At 58.0% G+C, this 23,648-nt stretch overlaps 1 protein-coding gene across 4 annotated transcripts in view; it reads right to left on the bottom strand.

Moving 5' to 3' along the window:
* Positions 1-23,648, bottom strand: part of MGAT3 (beta-1,4-mannosyl-glycoprotein 4-beta-N-acetylglucosaminyltransferase) — a 38,828-nt gene that overhangs the window by 5,526 nt on the left and 9,654 nt on the right. Inside the window, exon 2 of one of the 4 annotated variants that reach the window (XM_059187025.1) lies at positions 20,774-20,920. The exons of 2 other annotated variants lie outside the window; for them this stretch is intronic. Coding sequence is in view for 1 of the 2 variants with exons in the window: in XM_059187023.1 (XP_059043006.1) it covers positions 15,512-15,579 (68 nt within the window). In the remaining variant the exon portion in view is untranslated. Of the gene's footprint in view, positions 1-15,511; positions 15,795-20,773; positions 20,921-23,648 lie in introns of those variants that run through there. One more of the 4 variants, XM_059187023.1, reaches the window with a different exon arrangement.

Below are 23,648 nucleotides of genomic sequence, written 5' to 3'. Positions count from 1 at the left end.
ATCTTTTTTAATTCCTTTTCACTGAAAAAGTTCATAGGCCTCAAGGAAACACATTTAATTCGGATATATTTAAAAGAATAAGTAGGGGTGCCTGGGTGGCTCAGTGTGTTAAGGCCTCTGCCTTCGGCTCAAGTCTGGATCCCAGCCCCGCATTGGGCTCTCTGCTTAGCCGGAAGCCTGCTTCCTCCTCTCTCCCTCTGCCTACCTCTCTGCCTACTTGTGATCTCTGTCAAATAAATAAATAAAATCTTTAAAAATAAATAAATAAATAAAAGAATAAGTAAACGTTCCCCTTGGTTATCCTTTCTAGACTGATCTCCAGGCATAAACAGTTTGATCTCTTTGAGGCGTGTTGCTGGTTTTATATGCAGTATTTCTGTTCTTGATTTTCTATTTTTCATAAATATTATCATATTGGACACTAAGTACAATCAAGCTGTTTTCCTCAATCAATGACAGATTAAAGAGATTTCCGTATCAGTAGTAATAAATCCACCATTTCCTTTTAAATCCCACACCATAATCCACGATTCTTTTGAATGACTCACTCTCTATTCACGAGTGACTCATGAGTATAACCATTCTTTCTATTCACTTCCGCAGTTCGATTTATCAATTAGCTTATGGCTGTGGAATGGAGAGCTTTGTATATTGTTTTTTTACAGTTTAAGTAAACTTTCTATTGTACAATATTCGTAGTGAATCGGGAAGTGGCAGAGATGGTACAGAGGGTTCTTCTACACTCCTCGTCTCCCCCACAGTGAGTATCTTACACCACAATAGTACATTGGTCAGAACTCGAAAACCGAAATGGCCACGTTACTATGAACTGAAGTCTATACTTCACTCAGATGTGCTGTTGAGTGGAGGGACAAGAAGCCCGATAAAGATGGGCAGACGGGGCTTCCTGCTGTGGCAGAGGCCGCGTCAGGCAACACTGCAGATGGAGGTCAGCACAGCAGAAGCGTCCAGACTGACCCACCAGAGGGCCCCCAGGACCTAGTAAAGGCAACCCTGATTCTTCTGGCAGGCCCTTTCTTCCCACCTGGAATCTGTCTCTACAGAGCACACCCCAATCCTGTGCTCTGTGGAGCACACCCCAATCCGTGGGGCTGAACTGGCCCTGACCATGGAGAGTGGGGCCAGGCTGCCCCTCCCACTCACTGCCGCGGCAGCAGTGGCCCTGCTGTGCGGGAAGGGCCCCCAGAGCCCCGTGGGGTGGGTCACCCTGACCCAGCTGTCCCTTGGCTTCCCGGCCAGGCTGGCTTTCAGGATCTGGTTACACCTGGCCGGATGTGCCCTTCGGAGGACAGACTCACCGTGCCTGGGATCTCCCTTTCACTGGGGCTTTGGGTAAGGCCCCAGCCTGGCTTGCTGCAGAGAATCACGGAAGTATGCGTGCCTCCCTCATTGCTCGGGCTGTTTAGAAGACGCCAAAGCACCTGGTGATCGGCCAGGAGCCCGTCACTGCCTCACAGACCAGATTTTCTGGGACACCTTCACTTTCAGCTTCACTCTTACTCCTCTGGGCGCGATCCCTTATCTTCATAGATTTCAGTAAGTGCTTGAAATACTTTTTTTTTTTTTTTTTGGACTGAGCAGCATCTAAGTAGGAAACTGAACAGGTGAGGCACTGGTTCCTGAGCTCTCATGCAACTCCCATCCCCCCACCCCAAGAGGCTACATAACCACCCATTTTACAGATAGGGAAAATGGAGACTCAGAAAGATGACAAACCTTTTTCTTAAAGGCCGTCTGGACAGTTCTGTTCCTGTGTCTGCTCCTCCCTCCCTGCTTACAGCTGAGATGTATCCCTCCAGGAGGCCCAGCTTTGGCTAAATAAATCCGTGGAGCCCAATTAGGCCCAGATGGGAGACTTTCTACTTCCATTGTAAATCTTCCTCGAGAACCCATCAGGTGTAACAACAAAGCTGACAGTCACTGATGCTTACAAGCCAAAGACTGTCCCGAACACATTCCACACTAGACCTCACTGAATCCTCAACACGAAGCGGGTACCGCTGTCATCCCCATCTCACAGCTGGGGACACCGAGGCCAGAAAGGTGACATAACTTGCCCAGTGTCACGTAAGTAGTAAGGGTCGGACTCTGTGGGGTCCCCAGTGGGCTTCCGTCCAGTGACAAACCTGCCCTGTGCCCCTTCCATCTGCCACACTCAACCCAATACCCACAAAAAGTCTACCAGTGACCAGTGTAGACAAACCAGTGTATGGAACAGCCACCGTCACACCTGACCCACACAATATCCCCAGAGGGTGTCAGCTGACCCTTATCATCCACTCACACAGCACTACTTATCAAGAGCCCGCTGTATGCCAGACACCGTGCTAGGCCCGGGGAGCCCAGGAGACAAGGCAGACAAGGACCCCCACCTCCACGCAGCATACACAGCAGTGAGCAGGACTAGAGCCTGAGATCAACTAGAAATAAAGGAGTCAAGAAACACCACACATGAGAAAGAGTCGTGCTCTAGAAAAAGAGCTGGGGAAGGGCTAGGAGGTAGATTGGGGTGTCAGTGGCTAACAGGGTGCTCAGCGCAGGCCTCCCTGAGAAGACAGGGACGTGATGAAGACCAGGGGGCAGGGGAGGAAGGTTGGGCAGAAGGGACAGCCAGTGCTCAGGAGGGAGACAGGCAGGGTGGGCCCAGATCACGCAGAGGCTGGGGCCATGGCAGGAAATGTGACTTTCGGGAGGATTCTGGGCAGCGGAGGAACATGACCCGACTTTGGTCCGCACACACTCACTTGGGCTGCTCTGTTGCGAGTACGCGGCTGCCTGCAGGGCTGAACAGGGAGCGCTTCGAGGCCCCAGCACTGTCTAGGCGTGCCGGGGGAGGCGTGAACCACGGTGTGGGGTGGGGGGCTGCGGAAAGTGACCAGGTTCTGTTGGATTTGCTGAAGACCTGGACGTGAAGTGTGAGCAAGGAGTCAGGACCCAGAAGGACGGAGAAGCCTCTGACTGGGGTGGAAACACCCCTCAGCAGCCTTCACGGAAATGGTGAACGAGGGAGCTGGGCTTGGAGTCAGGTGGTGTCTGCAGGTCCTCGCTCTCACCCTCAGGCGGCAACCCTCCCAGCAGATGGGAACACTGAGGCTGAGTGAGGGGCGTGGCCAGTCATCTCGCCGCTAATGGCAGAGCCTGGCTGTTGACTTTGGTCTCTGGATCCAAATCTCATGTCCTTTCCATAGTATGCTTGGTCTAGAAGCATCACAGGATGGATGGAGGTGGGGTGAGCAATGCTTTGTATCAGGCATCCCCTGTGGGCTCTGGGAGGAGGAGCTGGCTTGGGGGGGGCACTCTCCAGCTCACCATTCTCCCCCCGCCACTCCTGCTTGCTAGCATGCATTAGCTAGCCCCCCCCCCCCCCACCGGCCCAAACTCAGGACCCCAGGTCCAGTGTGGCGGCCAGGACCTGCCTGGAGAAGCAAGTCTAGCTGAGGAAGGACTTAGGGTCTCTAATGGGCTCGCCCACTGCCCTACAAGGCGTAAGCAGGCAGCTAGCTCCCTGAGGACAAAATCCCTGTCCAGGTCCCTCCTGCTGCTGAGGATGACCTTGGGCAGCTCAGAGGCCATACTTAGGCCCTTACTCATTTCAGTAAAATTCACTATTTCTCCAGTGCCTGCTTTGTGTCAGGGCTGGCCTCTCTCTCTTTTTTTTTATTTATTTTTTTAAAGATTTTATTTATTTATTTGACAGAGAGAGACCACAAGTAGGCAGAGAGGCAGGCAGAGAGAGAGAGGAGGAAGCAGGCTCCCTGCTGAGCAGAGAGCCTGATGCGGGACTCGATCCCAGGACCCTGAGATCATGAGCTAAGCCGAAGGCAGCGGCCTAACCCACTGAGCCACCCAGGCGCCCCAGGGCTGGCCTCTCTTGAAACCAAGAGGCTTCTGCCCTGGATTAGGACCTGGAAGAACCGTACTGAGCTCTGCCAATACCCTTCCTGAAGCCCACCGCCATCAGCCTCTGGGTTTATATCGCCACTGTCAACCTGGACCTCAAGATACTTGGCCTCTCTGAGCTTCGACTTCCCTGTCTATAAAATGGATATAATCATTCCTGTCCTGCCTGCTTCAAATGAGACACCAAATCAGAGAGACCAATCCGTAGCTCTGCCCTGTTCCCAACACTTGCCATGCTGAGCTCACGTCCCCTGACCTCTGTCTTCCCAGCTGGACTACCAGCTCCCCACCGCAGGGAGCTGTACGCAGCAGGTGCTCCACAAAAGCACCCCGCTTTGCCGTGGACCTCCTCCGTGTGCTCATCATCACTGCTGCGCACACAGACTCTGGAATGAGACCGCAAATCCTGGCTCTGCCATCTCCTACCTGTGTAACCTCGGGCAAGTTCACAACTTTCCTCCTTTTCTTCATCTATAAAATGAGGGTTTAATAAAATCCATGTAAAGTGCCTGGTGCATAGGTGACTACAAAATAAATTTTAACTCTTCTTACTCTTATTGCTAGATCCCAGCCTGGCAGAGAACCTTCGGGTCGGGGTGTGACAGGAATAAAGGCTTGGAGGAGAGCTCCTGGCAAAGCCAGGGCCTTGGTGGGTGCTTTCCTGTCTTAGAGGAGCAAGGAGCGCAGCTGGGGCTCAGCAAGTGAGGCCTAGGCAGAACCTGAGCCTGATGGTGGAGGGGCTGGGGCAGGGCACCCTGCTTCTGGGGGTGCCAGGGAAAGGAGGGAGAAATTTCAGGGCCTCTAGGAACCTCCCCCAACCCCTCACACATACTCCATGATTTGTAACCATCCCAGGGACCTGGGTCTCCTACGTGTAGTTTGGGAGGGATGGGCTTGCTACTTCCTGGTAGCAGATAATCAGGGATGGGGGAGGCTATGTCTGAACCTGACCCAGGACGGTGGCAGGATCAGCCCACCCTGGGCCTCCTCTTCTTGTGCTGACTTGTGGCTGTCACCACGCCCTGGAAGGTGCCCCTCCTTCCCTCCCTCTTCCTACTTTTTCCTTCTCCTGCTTGTGCAGTCTTCCTTTGGGCGCTGCTTAGAAGGCTGATTGGATGAGGGAGGAAAGCAGATGAGCCCAAACCCCACAACCCATCCATGATCTCAGGGTCAGGGCACAGGCGGAGTCCAGGGGTGGGGCTCTTGGCCAGAGAGGACAGGTGGTCCCTGGAGATCACAGGCTATGATTGTGGGCCTGGCCAGGCTGGCAGAGTCTCGTGGATGGCAGTAGCCTCAGACACACCCTGACAGCTGTCATCAGAGACGGCAGGCTCCTGGGGAGCTCTCCATGGTCCTGAGCTATCCTGCGCTGACCAGGGTCCTAGCTCAGCCCCGGGAATGCCTTCCACCAGCCTCTCACTGCCCCCTGCCAGCCTCCTCCATGGTTCAGGGGCTCATGTCCTAATGGCCACTTCCCCTGCCCACCATACTGTGGCCCCTTCCCAGCCTGCCTCATGACACCTGATCCCTGGCGTCCTCAGTTCCTGAACAGCCATGGAGCACTCAACTCCTCCACTGAGAGAGAGAAGGGATCAGCTGCGGTCTGTGTCCAGCAGCAAAGGGGTCTGACCCCTAGCAGGTGCTCAGAATGCTCTGAAAATGCCTTGGGGGAAATCTTGGAGGTGCACAGCTCACCTTATCTCCACTCTTGGGCAGGAAATGGTCCATCTACAAACCCCAGCCTGGGGGCACCTCTGAATGCACCCCCCTCCACCTCTCTCTCCACCAACTAGCTCATCTGCTTGAAAGGGGATCTTGATTTTGAGCTGAAGTCTGCCTCCCTGTGCTCATCTCTACCCCATTCTAGTCTTACCCTGTGTGACTCTGCCCATCACAAAGGGAAGGCACAGTAGCTGCAGTGTCAGTTATGAACACCGCCTCTGACCTTGGCGAGTTACCCTACCTTTCTCAGCCTCAGTTCCTTCTCTGTAAAATGGAGATATAACAAATTAATTAATCCACACAAAGGACTAGTAACTGCCTATGCACACAGTAGGTGCTCAGTGAACACTGGCCTTCACTGTCACTGGAAATCAGGAAGATATGGTTTGAACCTCAGACCTGTAATTTACTGTGTGCCCTCAGGCAAATTACTTAGCCTCTCTGAGCCTCAGTCTTAGATGCAAAAGGAAGATACCCTCTCTCCCTTGCAGTCCTGTGGGAGAGATGGATGAGCCATGGTTTCAAAGCATCCTGAATGGAGCCCAGCACTTGGCAGATGCTCTAAAAATGCCTGTTTCTTTCCATTTGCCCTTCCTGCCAGGCAACCCAATGCAGACGACATGACTGAACATGCCAGGCCTTGCTCCTGGCCAGTTTTGTTAAAGGACTGAGACAACTGGAAGGCTGCTTGTTACTGACTGGCCCCCATCACCCTATGGGGCATTCTCAGTGACACATCGGACTCATCCCAGGGAATCTGGAGCCCCACAGAGGGTCCAGACTCCTCTCCTGGGGTCTGAAAGGCCACAAAGCAAGAGCATTGTCCAAATCCTCACCCCAGGCGGTGCCCCTGCCAAGTGCCCATCTGGCCTCTGCTGACCAAGTCTTAGGGCTACCCATTCCAAGCACACTGGGCTGGTAGAAATTCTTCCTTCTGTTGACCTACATCAGCCTCGCTGGAGCTTCCACTATTGCTTCTGGGTCCCCTCTTGGGATCAGGCAGAACAAGTCAGCGCCTGCGGAATCAGAAGACTCTGAGGCTAGGTGAGAGCCCTTCTCAAGTGAGGTTCCACGATCCCAAACGGAGAGACGGGCAGAGGCGGCAGCTACGGAGTCCAACAAATTCCCAAGTTCCGGCAAGATGCAAGATAAACAACGATGTTGTGTTTATTTCTTTAGCTCTCATCATGTCCCTCGGCTGCTGTCCATCAGGCAGAGCTCCATAATGGTCAAGCCATATGCGGGGCTCATCCCACTGCCAGTGTATCGTCTGGGCTCCTGGCAGACATTCCCCAAGAACACGCAGTGTGCCAGGTGCTGCCCCTGCACCAGCTGGAGAAATCAGGGGCCCATTTCTGGGGCCTCCCCAGAGGAAGGTATGTGAGTCTCCATTTTGTAAATGAGGACATGGACGCTTCGAGGTTAAGCTACTCACTCAGCCACACAGAGCTTGTGGTAATGAAGCAGATGCAAACCGAGATTCCCCAAGCACCCTATACCTGGCAACCGGTAGATGTGGGGCCCAGCGGGGCTCTGAATTTAGGGGTTCTGCCCCAGGCTAAACATGAACAGCTTTGCTGAGGGAGATCTGCTGTACCCTGACCCCCAGTCCCCAGGACTTCTAATCCCCAGCACTTCCCAGAGAGAAGTCCGCCCAAAGGGCCAGCCCTGGCCAAGAACCCCAGCTGCCCAGGAACTGTGAAATCCTGGCAAACCCTGTTCACCGTGGAGCAGATGGGAGCTGCTGCTGCTCCCATCCACAGATAACCAAGGCCCAAAGGAGAGGCACAGCTACACTGGGAGCCAGCTCTTGGACCAGCCAGATGGGGTGCCCACGCCATTCCCTTGGGCACTAGGATCTGGGCCCTACTCTTTCTGCTGGCTTAGCTGCAGGGCAGGGGGCTGGCTAAAGCTTCAGCCCAATGCCCATGCTCTGGAGCTCTTTCCATGGAGAACCCCGCCCCCCAACCAACTCATGTGCCCTGGCCCTCTCTCCTTCCTCCAAACGCCTCCCCACTCTGCCTGATGCCAGCCGCCTGCCAGTCGCCTGAGAACTTGCCCACAGAGCCGTTAGCATGTGCCTGAGAAAGTTGGTTCCCAAGGCTGGGACCTGCCCTCGGCTCGCTGGGGCCTCCTCCTCTTTCCCCACTGGTCATGGGCCCACCGAGGACATCAGTGTCTGGTCCCCAGAGGCCCAAAGGTACTGAAGACACAGAACATTGCCACCAGCTCAGAATGTCCTAGTGGACAGTGCTGGAGGCTAAACAGATTAGTCCTGCTCAGACATCAGCCAGTGGGGCGGGTGTGCCCTGAAGCCTGCAGCGGCTCCCACTGTCCAGCACTGAGGCTCACTGCCACTGTGACCCCTGCCTCCTGAGATGGGCCCCTACCTTGCCTCATTCACATTAACGTCACAGCCGCTGCTCACCACACGCTTAGCTATGCACCAGCTGGCAGCGTATGTTTTACATACACTTGACCCTCCCAGCCGTCTTTGGATGGGGACTTACTATCCTCACTTTACAGATGAGGAAACCGAAGCTCAGAGCATTCCTCTGCTCACCTGTGCACACCCATGCAGACTCCACTTCGGGGGGGTGGGGGAGGAGGTGCCACTGGCTTGAGCCCCAGACCCCTCCAGGCTCTGAGTGCAACAACGCCATCAGCCCGTGCCTGAGGGTGGCCAGGAGCAGCTTCCAGAGCCCCCGCAGCAGCTGGCTCTGTGACGGCGGAAGAGCCAGGCCGCGCTGTCCAGCACACCAGCCGCTAGCCCCATGCGGTTACTGAGCCCTTAAAATTGACTAGGAGACGAAGGAACTAATTTATAATTTAACTTGATTTGAATTTTAGTTTAATAGGCACATGTACTAGCTGCTACTGAACTGGATGGAACACGCGGGTTTAGACAAGACTGGGGAGGAGGGGGCAGGGAGCTGCAGGAAAGGTGGGGCTGGGTTCGGGAGGAGACAGCGGGAGCAGAGGGGTCGGTGCTCGGTGCTCATCTGGACAGCAGTGGTGCGGGAGGCGAGGCTGCGGCCTGGGGCATCCAGCCTGGGACCTACGGCCCGGGTGGGGAGCTCCAGTTGAGCTGTGGTACAGAGGCTCCTTAAACAATAGGTGATAGAGGGAGGGAGTGGCTGGAGGGACCCAGCCTCAGGGGCTAGAGGTGGGCTGGAGGTGGGAAGTGGGGAGGGTCTGGGAAGGAGGAAGGGGAGGAGCAGAGCCACAGAGGAGCTGAGCCCAAGCCGGGGATGGGGGTGGGGCTGGCGGTGCTGGGGGGTGCTGGACACGACCTGAGGGGGCAGGCACCTGGGCCTCCCTGTGCAGAGGCAGCAGGAGGAAGCAAGGTGGAGGAAGGTGTTCAGATCCCAGAGCTGCAGCGAGGATCTCATGTGTTTAAAGGGTTTGGCACGCTGCCGGGGAGAGCAAGGACCCAACCACCCAGCAGAAATCGAACAGGGTCTGCTGAAGGGCAGGACGAATGTCGGCCACAGGAGAGACACTGAGGCATCTGCGGAGGAAGCGGGGGCTCTGGTGGGCAGCTCTGGGGAGGGGAAGAGAGGAAGATGCAGACAGACCAACGCACCACGGAAGGGGCACTGTGGGCACTGAGAACAGATGTCCCCAAACCAAGTTCTGGGGAATCCCCAGGGCGCTCCTGGGACCAGATGACGACGGGGAGAGGTCGTGAAGCCTGGGTCAGCCCCCCACAGACAATCAAAAAGAGGCACTCTCAGCTTTTCGATTTCATACAGTAGAGTTTCTCCTAAGATTTTGTTTGTGGAAAAATTTCTATACTGAAAAAAGATCTAAAAACCCAGCGGGTCGGAGGTGGACGTGCATTTCAGAAGGGCCGCCAAGGCTCTGATGGCCTCACACACACAGCGGGGCTTGGGGGGATGGCCATGCCAGGAGCGGGCCACGGCTCTGACCTCTCTGCAGTGGTCCAGAGAGGGAATGTGGACGCATTCCAGCAGGGGTGCCGGACCACCGGGGCACAGGTGGGAGGAGTGGGTGGCGACCACCCAAGCGTGACAGCAGCCACTGAGCCAGAGATCGCATCTCCTCCAGCCCCTGCTTCTGCCCTGTCACAGTAAACCTCGGCAGCGACTGGCCTTGTCCCCGGCCCCATCATTCCATTCCCACACTGTGATTCTCCGAGTCAGGCTGACCCTGTGTTCCGGGCACCCAGCATGAGGCTGGGCTCAGACATTCTGTGAATATCTGCGACAAGCCAAAGGGATGAGCACTAAGGTGGAATTTCAGACCCAAGATCTGGCTGTGTCCCCATCAGCAGGGCCCCGGATTTGCCAAAGGAAGAATAAAGAGGCAGAGCTGCCGCTGGGGGATGGGCCTGGGTTTGAGGGGGGAAGGATGTGAGGCTCACAGGCGGCAGTGCTTCAGCTCTGCCTGGGGTGGAGAGATCAGATCAGTCCTGGTTTGGAGCTGGGGGTGCAGCAGGGAACAAGAGGTGTAGATGGGTCCCCCCCGAGAGCTCAGTCCAGGGGAGGGTCAGAGGCAAACAAGAAAATGGGCCAACAGAGGACACCACGTGTCAGGGTCTTCCGAAGAGAGGACATTTCTGCTGAGATCTGCTGAGACCGGAGAAGGAACCACCTCCCAGAGGAGGAAGCCCCCAGGGCAGGGACAGCCAAGTGGGAGGGGGGCAGGAAGGGGAGAGCGTCTGGGTCTGTGAAGGGCCTGCGCAGCCTAGGGGGGCTGGCGAGGACACCCCACACCTCAGGGGCTGCTTGGGCAGAAGCCTGGGCCCCCACCTCAGTGGCTGCCCTCCCCAGGCAGTAATCTGGACGCAGCTAAACACTCTAACTGGACAGGCAGGGTTGGACCAGTCTGGGGAGCCGTGGGTCTGGAACATTCCTCCCAGAAAGCGGTTCCTCCATCATCATCTTCTCCCCGGCACCAGGTACTTACTGAATGGCCCGGCTGCCAGAGGCGGTCTGTGTGCCTAACTCCACTCGGGTGGTGGAGACAGCCTGAGGGAGCTGAAGGGTCTGCCTGGCACTGACTCGCACTCACTGCTCCTAGGGGTCCTCCTTTGGGGGTCAAGCTCTGGGGTGCTGCCTTCAGCCTTGCCCAGGGCAAGGGCCCGGCCCACCGTCACCCTGGCCCCCAGCAGGAGCCCGCCGCCTTGCCATTTGTGGGTCACCACCTCCCTGGTTCTAGCAAGTGACCAGTCACCAGAGCCCTGTGCCCAGGAGGGCTGCACGGCCCAGACCCCCTACCTGAGGCTCCCTTCCACCTGTAATAGTGTTAAGCCACCCCCACCACCACCAGGGCAGCTCTCTGAGACCAGACAACAGGGAGGTGAGGCGAAACCGCGTTTCACAAAGCCCCGGGTTCCTGAAAGGCCGCAGGAACCCCAGAGCCCCTCCCCCCCCCAATGCCAGTGGGCACAGATCACCCTGGATAGAGGCCAGTGGTGGAATCTCAGAACCCCGAAGGTTCAGGGTCTGGTGCTCTAAGAAGTCAGGAACCCTCTCTGGCGAGGCCTGGACTTCAGGAGGCTCCAGGGGGCGGGCAATCCACCGGGGAACCTGGCTAGTGCCTGCGTTGCCCTCCATGGGCGCATTCTCTCTTCCCCGGCCCCGCTGCCCCCAAACTCTGAGCCGAGCAAGGCAGGGTCCCACGCCAACGGCACCCACCGCCCAGGGGGTTCTGTGTACTTGCTGTCAGCCTGGCCCTGGCCTCCAGCCCGGTGGGTGCAGCTGCATGGCCTGGAGATGCCAAACGCCCCCACCCACAGCTGACCTGGTCAGCCTGTCCACATGGGTGAACGAGGAGGGCGTGCCAGAGGCCGGACCCACAGCAGCCCTCTGGCAGGGCGCTAACTGCCTCAGCCCCCTTCTCTAATTCCAGCCCCACGCTGGCCCCCTTCGTTGTTACAGATAAGGAAACGGTTCAGGGGATCTGAGCAGCCCGCCTGGATCATCTTGTAAGTGGGGCCTGACCCAATCCTAGGGCCTCCTGCTCCCTCCCCCTCCACCCTGCCTCTTCGATGCCTGGACCTCCGCAGGCCCCCCCTTCCCTTCACCTGACCTAGTTCCTGCCCTGGGTCCCTGCAGTGGCACCCCACAGCGTCCCTCCCAGCTGCAGCAGCCCTGTGTCTGGCCTTCAGGACTTGATGACTGTCTCATGCGCCCCCAGGCCGAAAACCAGGGGCAGTCACGTGGCTACCTGGCCTGGCACCAGCTCTGGCCTTTCCCCTGCTGGATTCCTGGGCCCCACCTCTACCTGGCGGAGTCACCTCACCTCCCGGGGGCTGCGGTCTCCTTGGTCTCCTCATCTGTCCCAGGTAGAAACAGGGAACACGGCGAGGGCAGCCCCATCCTGCAGAAGCTGCTCCCCGAGGCCTGGTGCTGGGAATGTGGGTGTGCGCGCATGTGCAGTTTCCAGGTGAGGGTCCCGGTGGCAGGTGCTGGTGATGTGGGTGTGCACATCTGCAGTCTCCAGGTGAGGGGCCAAGTGGCAGGTGCTGGTGATGTGGGTGTGCACACCTGCAGTCTCCAGGTGAGGGACCCGGTGGCAGGTGCTGGGGATGTGGGTGTGTGTGTCCGCACAGTTTCTGCCTCAGGGACCTGTCTGTGCCTGGTGCTCGGTAAACCATGTGCCCTTCTCTTGGAGCCTCACCTCTTCCCTCACTGGGTGGGAGGTCACCCTGAACTGTTCCTGGACTCCCAAAGGGGCAGTGGGGCATTTTGGTGGGTTGCGGATGGGAAACGGAGTGCGGTACCGGCGGAAAAAGGTGGGCGGGAACCGGACCCGGTGCCTCACACACACTGGGGGCTTGGCGGGCTGCGAGAGGAGCCTGAATCCTGACTGCCCCTCAGAGACCCTGCGCTGTTCAATGCAAGTGGGCTCCATACTCAACAGCCCCGGAAGCAGGGGAAGTTGGGGAGGAAGGGTTTTCTGCCATGGTGGGAGCAGAGGCTGCAGTCTGGGTGGCTGGCCACAGATGAGAAATTGGGGGCCCAGAAGAGACCACCCCACCAAGCAGCCACTGCACTGCCTGGCTCCATGCCCCAGTTCACCACAAGCAATGAACACATTCATTCCTTGTGGTGGGGATTACCCTTTCCGAGCATCTTCTTTAGAGGGTGGAGACGTAAATTAGACCCTGGCAGAGAAGGGGGATGGGGGGCAGAGCTTCCAGCATCCGTACTGCTGGGTTGGGGGATGCATGTGGGGTCTCTGGGGGACTCCTCTCTCATACTCAGCTTAGCCCTTGCCTCCTCTGGGGAGCTGCCTTCCACCCCAGCCTGGACAGAAACGTCCCAGTGGCCAGTCAGCCTGCCCTACAGGCTGTGAGCCGCTGAGCCCTATTCTTGGTACAGGACAGCGAACGTCAGTGCAGTGACAGCGCGAATGCCTGAGTGTCTGCATCGGTCAGATGGGATGGGCCCCAGCCAGTAGGGCTGCGGAAGGCCCAAGGGAGCAGGGATCAGAGGACTTCCTAGGCCCATGGGGGAATCCCCCCCATCATCTCTGAGGGGGTGCACGCTGGGGTCTATGACGGAGAGGGGGACAGGGCTGGGTCTGGGGTGCCAGGAGGGAGAAGGAAGGAGAAAGAGGAGGGCAGGGTCCAGCCAGGGTGTGGCCGAGGAAGCAGGAGGGGCAGCAGGAGCCCGTGACCATCAATCGGGCAGATTATTAATCTTAACAGCGCAGCCAATGGAGAGGAAAGAGAAAAACCTAGCTTCTTCTAACTCATAAAATATGCCACCAGTCCTTCCACAAAGTTAACTGACCCAGACCCCATGCAGGCTTATCGCTCACACACCACCCCCTCTGGAGCCCTGTGCGGCTCCCCAGAGATTTCTGCAAGTCCAAACCCAAATAAGCCATCAGTCGGGGCAGAGGAAGTGAGAGGAGACAAGCCCAGGGGGCGGGGCACAGAGTAGCCCCGCCCAGCGGCAGCTGTCACAGCTGGGGAAGGGAGCACCTTGAGGAAAGCAAGGCCCGAGAGGCTGGGCTGAGTGCTTTCTGGGTCACTTCCTATCCCTGGGCTTCAGAGTGGCCATCTGCGCTGCAGGACCATCCCAGCCCCTCACCCCGTGAGGACTAAACAGGGTCGCATCCAAGAAGCCTCGACACAGACCAGTCCTGAGCTAAAAAGTTCATCCCCTGCTGCTCCAGAAGGCCTCACCATGTGCCTGGCGGGGGCAGCGCAGGGCCTGTCGGTGCCTCCTTCCAAATCGCTCCCAGGACCCAACCCCAAGCCTCTTCCTCCTCCTCGCTGGCCTCCTTCCTGCTTTTTTTTCTCTTTCTGTCTTGACATTCTTCCTTTTTGAACTAGGGGTGCTACCCTTTCCTTTGGCATTAGGCCCCGCAAATTCTGTCACTACAAAGTCCCCATCAGGCCACATGACCCCCGACCCCCCACCCCCAGCTCAACAGCCTCCCTCAAGACCCTACACGCACCCAATCCACCCCCCAAGTCTGGCTCAGAATGAAACCCAAATCATCTCTGGGCCCAAAGGCCCTGCCACTCTGGTCCCTGGATCTTTGCTGCCCTCACCTCCCTCATCCACTGGGCTCTGGCCACAGTCCCCACCTTTCATCCTCAGGGTCCTCCCCCTGCCTGTCTGTCTGGAATGCGGCTGCCTGCTCAGAGGGGCCTTCCTGCCCCGCCAGGATAGAGCAGCTGTCCCCTCCCGGGGTCATCTGCTCCCCCACAACCACGGCGGAAGCTAGCTGTCTCCTTGTTTACACGTTAGTGGTCTGTCTCCCCCGCCCACACCGCAGCACTCAGAACGTCAGCACAGGACAGCAGGGTCACACTGAGCCTCAGTCACAGGTCACCCGTCTCCGCGGCTCCCCACCCGCCAGGACAAAGCCTGGCCCAGAGCAGGCGCTCCAGAAACCGCTGTGCGTGACGACCGAACTCTCAAGGCAAGTGATGACAGACTCTGAGCTAGTTTGGGAGGCCTGGGGCAGCAGGCCCGGCCAGTGCGTACCCAGACCTAGCGGGGTGCTCCATCCTGCTCCCAGGCCGAGAAAGCACCCCCCTCTTCACGCCCCACCTCGCTCCTCAGCCCTGCTGAGATCAGCACGGGCAGTGCCAGCCCTGCCCACCAGGCTCCCCCAGCCTCCAGGGGGACAATGTACAAAGGGCCACTTCAGTGCCCAGCTTCAGCTTCGTCTCCAGCCCCAAGGCCTGCGGGTGGGGGAAGGGAGGGGAGCCCTATGCCTTGCCTGTCTTCATCGGGCCGTCTCTGCACGGGCCGGGAGGGCCACAGATTCAAGCCACAGTGTGGACAGGCTCTGTTCCATGAGCTGCACCGTGGGGGTGGGGGGAGGATGCTCCTGCACAGCGGGGGAGGGGTGCCCACATGGAGGTTAGTCCGTGTATCCAGGCAGGAGTGGAGGTGCTCCCAGGGGGGCCTCCCCCTGGGTACAGGGCACAGGTGAGGGATGCAAAGCTACGGTGCCGTGGGGTTAAAGGACAGAGAGAAGGAGACCCCGTGGAATCAGGACCTGGCCAAGGGCAGGGGACAGCAGCCTGGGCTTAGAGCTGGCTCCCATCCTGCCTGGGACCCCTGGCTGCAAAACCAGGCACAAAGAACTCACTCAAACAGTTGTCTCAACAACTTGGAGCTGATCACCTGTGACCTGAGCATGGCACGCAGGGACACCGGGACGACCTACGGCATTCCCAACATTCCTCCTCCTGGGTCTCGACACAATGGGACCGTCCACCCAGCTGCCCAGCCCGGGAGCCCAGGAGCCATCTTCCCCCTTGCGGACTCCACAAGTCCATCACCAGGCACGTCTATGCCCCAACATTCTCCATCCCACCTGTCCCTTGGTGCCACTGTCCCACGCTGGCTGCACTGCGGCCAGCACTCACCTGTACGAGAGCAGCGGCCTTCCGGGGGGGCCCCCGTCTGGTCCCCATGAAGCAAGCAAAAGCCACATCCAATGCTGCACCCCCTCCTAGCTGGGAACTCCCGCCCTCGGGATAAAGTCCAGGTCCTGTAGGAGGCTCCAAGTTCCTGGGTAATCTTTCACTTTCTGTCTCCAGGTGGGCTCTATGGAGCCGCACTTCCCTCAAAGGCCCCTGGCCTGCCCCTGAGGGTTCCTCACCCCACACTGAGCAAGGCAGCCGGGCTCCCCTGGGGCCCCAGCTCCCCGCCTGATGCAAAGGAGGTGCTGACCTTGGCTTGCTAGATGAATACATGACCCTCCCCCCAAACCCACACACCACACCTGCAGTCGGTGCTACTGGGCTCTGCGCCCTGGGTTGGGCTTGGAAAAGTCCACATCAGCCTGGGCACGGCATACCCGGATGTGGCTCATCTACATGAATGGGACAGGGTCCCCCGCCACAGGAGGGCGGTGGAGGGAAAGGGGGACACGGGCACGGACCCCAAAGCAACACCATGGCTGACAGGCCAGAGGAGACACAGGAAGGAAGAAGGTGAAAAACGAAGTGACTGCAGTTCACCCTCGGTGCTTAGCGCCTAGCGCCCTGCCTCGCATGCAGCAGGGGCTCGAAGAGCTGCTGCGGAGTGGAAGAACGGGTTGAAACCCCAGCTCTGCCCCCAACAGCTCTGGGACCCTACTGGCGCAGAGGCATGAAAGGGGAGGCTGGTCACACCCGCCTGCAGGGTCCTTGCAGGGATCAGGGGAGGTGATGCAGCTGCTCCTGGCCCAGGGCCCACAGCTCCAGCGCTCAGGAACCCAAGCAGCCCAAGCCCCCTCCTGTGTTAGTGGCGGGCTAGGAGCAGGTGCACAGCTGGTTCACTCTGCCATACTGGACACCTGGGGAGCCCCCGTGAAACTGGAACAATAAGCCTTTTCTTTTTCTTTTTCCTCCCCAATTAATCTTAGCCCATCCCTGCCTAGGAGGGGCCATAGCTGCCTCGGGTCAGGGCCTGACCAGGGACACTCAGGAGGCCCCCACCAAATGGTAGGGGACACCATGCAGGGCTGCAGGCACCAGGCGTCTGCTCCTTAATACGGAGCCACCAATCTGTTCTTGCTCCTTTAATCACTGGGTCCTTCCCATCTGCTAAATCCAGAGACCATCCCAAGAAAGGCAGCAAATTCCCAAAGGTCCCACTGAGTGTGGGGAAGGAGAAGGAGCAATGGCCGTGAGCAGACCATCGCCATAAGGGACAGGTGACTCCAGGAGGCGGGTGGCCAGGGTCCTGGCCTCAGCCACACCATGCCACAAACCGCGCAGGGGAGCCTGTGCACCAAGAGCAGCACCCCCTTCCCAAGTGACCTGTCCCATCTCATCTCACTGTCACACAGCCATCTCACAGATGGGGAAACTGAGGCTTGGAGAAGAGACAGGACTTGCCCAAGGTCAGGCAGCAGCAAACCCTGGGGAGGACCCAGCTCAGCAGAGACCATGAGCATGTGCACCGACGCTCCCCCAGGCTCCAGAACCTCCTGATCCCTGGACCACCTCAGTTTCCCCACTGACCACTGCGGGAGTGGATCCTCCAGCTGCCAGCTGCCATCAGTGGGTAGGGCCGCATTCTAGGTCTGCTGCTCGGTCTGAGTTCCATGACCCGGCTTCTCTGGGCTGAATCGAGGGGTGCTATGTTCTAGGGTCTGGTCCCCAGGTTCTCCTTCAGAAAGTTCTGCAGCCCAGGTCCTCCTGCCTGCCAGCGGGCTCTGTCTTGTATCTTCTAGTCAACGTGCTTCCTTTCCAGGGCCCTGTATTCCCTCCCAGCCGCCCTGCAGGAGGACTCACAGCCCCGGAGCATGTGCTCCAGCTCTGTTGCCCCTTAGGCCTGCTTTAGAGCCATGAGAGCAGCAAGGAGGGCCAGCACGGTGTTCCCAGGCCCAGGACCCCAGGGCTGCGGGGGATCGGAGTGCACACCCGCAGCCAGCCGGGCGGGATGCCCTTCCCCACTGTGCCTTCCCATCTCTCCAGGATGATGCTTCTGACCACCCCTAGTGCTGGCCTGGGCCCTCACCAGTCTGCACTGCAACGGCCCCCAAGACGGCACTTCCCAAGGACAGAAACCTTGGGTCACGTTTCTTTGGGGTCAGGGCCTGGAACCTCCTTTTAGCGGGTCTAATTCATTGCTGAATGAATTAGCAGGGCGGCCCGGAACAGAGGTCATAACGGACAGAGCTGCTCTTACTGTGGGGAGGGGCAAGGGACGTGCACAAAACCCACGCACAAAGACACACACACACGGTCACACCCCGAAGTCTGCTGATCCGTGCCCCCGGCACCTAGCCTGGGCTCGGGCACTTGCTGGACAGCGGCCGAACGAATGAATGAGAGCTCTGTACCGAGCACAGGGGCAGGGGGGCCTGGGGGAGACCGAGACTGCATCCTCACCCAGGATCAGGGCTTGGCTGTGAGGATAAATACCATTTCCACCAGGCAGAACTTGACCGTGTTGCAGGAGGACCCCTGGAAAGGCGCTTCGGGGCAGGAGACAGTAAGGACGCGGGTCAACGGTTATCAACACCCCCACTGGGCACCTGGGACTGTGGTGACACAAACAGCCCCAGGGCCATCTCTGGCTGGGAGAGGTGGATGGCAGCACCTGGGGGGGTGCGGTGGGCAGGCTCTCCCGATGGAGGTGGGAAGGCCAGGGCCCTGAGGCAACGCAGGAAGGTGAGAGGTCTGAACGGGATTTTCGGGGTGCCACATGCCAGCAGCCCCACACCAGGACTCTCACTGACCCCTTTGCAAGGATGAGAGAAACACAAGCTGTCAGTCACAGATGCACCTGTTCCGGGGATGGGCCTGGGGCCAGGCAGCTCCCACTGGTCCCCCTGGAAGCCACCCACGGATAGTGACCCCACCGTCAAACAAATGGGGAACTGGGCTGTTCTCAGGGCACCTTTTCTTAGACCGCTCTTCTTTAGATTATAGCTGCGTTTCTTTCTGATGATAAAGCTGTCGCACATGTCCTAGAGAATTGAAAAATCACAGCAAAAGCAACAGGACCCTATCAGCCACTGTCCCACCATCCCCTGCGCTAGCCCCTTGGCATAAGTTCTCCCAGACTTTTTTTTTTTTTTTTAAAGATTTTATTTATTTATTTGTCAGAGAGAGAGAGAGAGAGCAAGAGCGAGCACAGGCAGAGTGGCAGGGAGAGTCAGAGGGAGCAGCAGGCTCCCTGCGGAGCAAGAAGCCCGATGTGGGACTCGACCCCAGGACGCTGGGATCATGACCCGAGCCGAAGGCAGCTGCTCAACCAACTGAGCCACCCAGGCGTCCCTCCCAGACTTTTTTTTCCTGCACATCTTTTTGCTGGAATGAACCATCCATGTGGATTTCCTGCCAGCTTTTAGACACCAAGCATTTCCTCTAAGGAGCTTTGCCCTCCACATGGGAGGGCCAAGTGCAGACCTGAGCCCTGGGGACTGTGCTCTCCTGGGCTTCTTCCCAGCAGTCCCCCTGCAAGACCTGACCTGGAACCTGTAGAGAGGCGCTCCAGCTTGGGAAAGGAGAGGGGGAGGGGTGCGGCCGTACAGCTGCGGGCTCTCCTCCAAGCCACAAAGCGACTCTCAGCCGCTCTCCGGGGTACTCAGGTCATTCCAAGCACCTCAGGGCCTCCAATGTTCCCTTTGTGAAATGGGCGTGTTTGGCTGGCTACAGGGCCTCAAGGTTCCCCAGCCTGGTCCCCTCTCTGGACTGAACTGACAGTCCCCTGAGCTGGGCTGCACCTTCTTTCTCTGTCTACTCCACGGGCGTCTCCGACAAGGCCCTACACTGGAACCAGGCCCTTGGCAGACCTGCCCAGCCCTCGGGGTTCTCGGCATCCCCTGGAGCAGACAGAGGGAAATCCTGGCAGGGAGGATCAGCCTCGGCTTTGAGGTTGGGGGTCAAGCAGGGCTTCCTGGTGTGGCAGGGGGTTAGTCTCTCAAGGATGAGCCAGCACCTGCCAGGAGAGGGGGGTAGGGCCCTTCCGGAGGGAAAGAGTCTGCAAAGGCCATGAAAGCCAGCACCTGGACTTCCAGTCTCTGTGCGTGGGCCAGTGCCTGGAGGCGGAGGCACTACAGATTCCATTACCTGCCCCCCCAGCGGCAGGTACAAGGCCACTGCTCATACCCAGGTGTGGCTCCAAACATTTCTGATGACATGCCAGGGCCCCAGTGGCTGCCCTCGACACCCCTGTGAGGGGTTTGCCCGCCGGCCCTTTGGGGCCAGTTCCTCCTGCACAGCCAGACTCTGCCTGCCCAGCTCCCAGACCTCCCACCCCTGGTGGAGCCTCAACATTCTGCTCTTCACCTTGGGTGTGGCAGGTGTGACCTTGAGCCAGTAATCAACCACGCTCTGTGGGTCTCGGTTCAAAGAATGAAGCCCATTGGGGGCTGTTCCAAGGACCAGATGGGACCAAAGGCTTGGCTCCGCCTCCTCTGACCAAAAGGGCTCCTGAGCACCTACTCTGTGCCAGAGCCCCCAGCTCGCCTCTTTGTTTCTCTCTGCCTCTGGCCCAGAGGAGGGCTCTCTTCCCACCACTACCCCTTAGAGATGCAGAAAGCCCCTCGGGGGCAGGTCTTCTGACTCCCTGATATGGGCACAGTTGAAAACCCAGCGCTAAGCCTCCATCCGACCCTGCTGGAACCGACTGGGGTGACATGAAGGGTGGTTTGGACACTACAGAGAGCGGCACAGTTGCTGCTTCTTCCGGCCAAGGGGCAAGGCTCCGGACGGCAGAACCACCTCCTGGCCGTGAGCCCAGCAAGCTGCCCGCCTTGTCTAGGCCTCAGTTTCCCTAGAATGCAATGAGGATTACTTGAGCCCCACAGCCCACGGTTCCTGTGATAACGGCAATGAAATCACGCAAGAAAGCACCAGCATCTCGCTCCCGTTCGAGCCGTCAATGAGCCCCAAACCCCAACCACTCACGATCACAGCCCAAGGAGATGGCTGGGAAGGCGCCCCCGCCCTCAGTCTTTCTCCCAAACCCACCAATCTGTGCAGCTTCCGGAAGGGGCCTGCACTCGCCTCTCTCACTATCACCATTCAACAAATACTTAAGAAATATGTATCAAATGCCTTTTCCATGTCAGGCAAGGGGCCAGCCCCCAGCTACACAGCTGCCTGTGTAGCCCAGCCTGGAAGCCCAGCTCTGCCCAGCCATCGGCAGCCCTCCCTGTTCCGCCTCCCCTGGCCACCATCACTCACCCACCATGATTCCACCCAGGCTGTGTGCCAGGCTTGGTGTAGCCAGAGTGGGGCCATGAGTGATTTGTCGAGGGTGTTAAGCAAGCTACGTGGGGTCCACAGGCCAGCTGGGACCCGTTTCCAGAAGGAAACAGCAGCAGCAGGTGTCTGGAAAAAAGGGTGTGGGGGGGTCAGTGTGGTGGGTGCAGAGTTGGGTCAGGGTGGAAGGGAGCAGAGGTAGAGAACACAGGTCGGGGGGGCAGGGGCAGGGTCCCAGGCTCCAGGTTGAGGGCAAGGGGGTCTAGGCTAGAAGTCACTGCAGAAGCCATTCTCAGAGAAGTGACTTAGGGGCCTGGACTCAGAGCCCCATCAGGGGCTGGGGTCCTACAGGCTGGATACGATCCCAGCCCTGCCCTGGCCTGGCCCTGAGCCCCGGGCCCCAGGCACCCTCAAACTGCCAAATGGGGATAATAATAGTACCTACTTCGAGGGAAGTTAGGAGGCGTCGCTGGGATCATGCAAAGGGCTTGGCCCCATGCCCAGCACATAGTAAGTGCTCGAGAAATAGCAGCAAATGATCATGACTCAGAGGTCAAGGTGGGGTGGGAACAGCCTGGGAAGTCATCCATCACAGGTCTCTGTCAACCAGAATCCTGGAGCCTGTCTCTGGCGGCCCTCCCTTGCTCAGACCCCCATCTGTGCTGCTCCTTCTGGGAAGTTCCCAGCCTGCCCAGAGAGGGCAGATGGAAGGCAGACTCGGAGGAGGCCCCGGTGGCAGCAGGGCTCTGGCCTCCTGTCCTGGCCCTCATGCTGACCCTCCCTGGGGATTCCTACTTCAGTGGGAACCACAGTCTTGAGCCAAGTAAGTTCTAAATTCGTAAAACAACGGAGTGATGAGGTCCGTGAATGATTCCCATTGTTCCCATTTTATTTGTACAGAAAAGATGAAAATCAAGTGAGCCCACAGGGTACTTTCCACTTGAAGCGGTGTAAGAAAAAAGTATTTTGGGACCCTGTTCACTTCCTGGATTCCCGGCAGGGCCATGGGGCCCCCATGTGCCCCTGTTCTAGACCACAGCAGGATGGTCCGCGAGCCTTCCACCGCACCTACTTCCGGCCCCACCCGGGGCCTCACTTCCCCTTCCACACGGAGTGGATAAGGAGGTCCCTGGGACCATCCCTCTGTGGTCTGAGGCCACCCTCCTGAGGGCTAGTCTCCCCTAATGGGAACGAAAAGGGGGAAGGATGGGGAGAAGAACAGAGGCACTCCCTGGAGCTGACTATCACTAATTCACTTAATCATTCATTCATTCGAGTTCCTATACGACACGGAATTCACAGCCTAGCCCGACACGAAATAGCACACACATGAACAAGACAGATGTGGTTCTCTGCCAGCCCGCAGCAAGGGGTTTCCCTGCACAACAGACGCTCAGCTCGGACGGAGAGGATGGATCATCCCTAACAAGACCCTGTGCCTCAGTTTCCCCATCAGCCAAGGGGATGATCACGGTACCTCCATCATGGGCTGTAGTCAAGATGCAATAAATGAGAGGTGTCGGTGTTCTGATGGGCAGGCAGCGTGCCTGAGAGGGGCTGTAAGGCTGGGTGTGACGGCAGAAGGAGAAGAAGGGACTGATCTGGGGAGGGCTGACACCACGGAGGCGGCTTTTGAAGGGTGACAGTGTTTCAGAGGACACTGGAAGAGGTGGGGGGGAACAGACATTCAGGCAGAGGAAACAGCATAAGCAAGGGAACAGAACTGGACATTTGTGGCCCATCTGGACCACATCTCAGAGCTCGGCCAGGCTGAAACTTGGGATCTAGCTGGGTCATTCTGTGCAGACAGCCCAAACCAGGCCAAGATCAAGGGAAGGCTAGAGAAGGAGTGAGACAGGGTCAGAGGAGTGGAGGCTCCCAGGAAGGGCACCAGCCTTCCTTCCCCCTGCCCTGCATCTCACTTATTTGAACTTATTTGGCTCAGAGGGATCTCTGCTCCTGCCCTCTGATATGCCCTCATCCTATCCAACCTCCTCCCCTCCCTTCCTCCCAGCTAAATTATGGCCCAGCAGCTCCCCAAGTCTACCTGACCAATAGTCTCCTCATTCAACTGCCATTTATTAAGCACCCACTGAATGCCTGGGTGCTGAAGCTGACATGTACCAGGGCCCACTGTGACATGAGTAAGCTGTTGGTACAGCTTCAAAGTGGCCTTGCTGGAAGACTGACACCACAGAAACCTGCCATCGGTGTTCATCAAGGACCTTCTCCCAGAGACTCGCTGCCAGCACACCACTGTCCCTGGCCCCAGCAATGGACATGGAAAGGCAGGCCTCTGCCTACACAGACTCACAGACAGCAAAGTTAGACAACAGCGATGTAAACCCCTGATCTAGTGAGGCAGGCTGCGTCGTCTCCAAGGAGGCAGGGGTGAACCAGGAGATTTATTCTGAAAGAGGGGGCGTGAATGCTCACTAGAAACAGAACCAAGCAGTTCAAATAGCAATACTACGCATCATTCCCATTTTAGAGGCAAGGAAACTGAGGCCCAGAGAGGCCAAGTTCACTAGTCCCCAGCTGCCCAGGAAGAAGCAACAGAGTTGGGATTTGAACCTGGACCACTGGATCTGAAATCCATGCTTTTAAATGCTGCACCTGACCCTCCCACTGTCACCCTCTCTCTGTCCCTAAGCAGCCAGCACGGGGCTAGGCAAGATCATGGACGCCCAAGAAGATTTGCTGCTCAACTAGAATCCATTCTCCTGGGGCTAAGGTCTCCACCTGGCTGACCACGACAGTGCCCCTCACAGGAGATCACTGTGTTTGCTGGTCTTAATGTCTGGAGAACCTTCTAGAAGGGACCCTGGTCCCCCGTGCAGGGCTAGAGCTGGCTAGC

This window comes from Mustela lutreola, chromosome 8 (genome assembly GCF_030435805.1).
Source record: "Mustela lutreola isolate mMusLut2 chromosome 8, mMusLut2.pri, whole genome shotgun sequence".
NCBI lineage: Eukaryota > Metazoa > Chordata > Mammalia > Carnivora > Mustelidae > Mustela > Mustela lutreola.
This window is presented reverse-complemented; position numbering and strand designations above follow the sequence as displayed.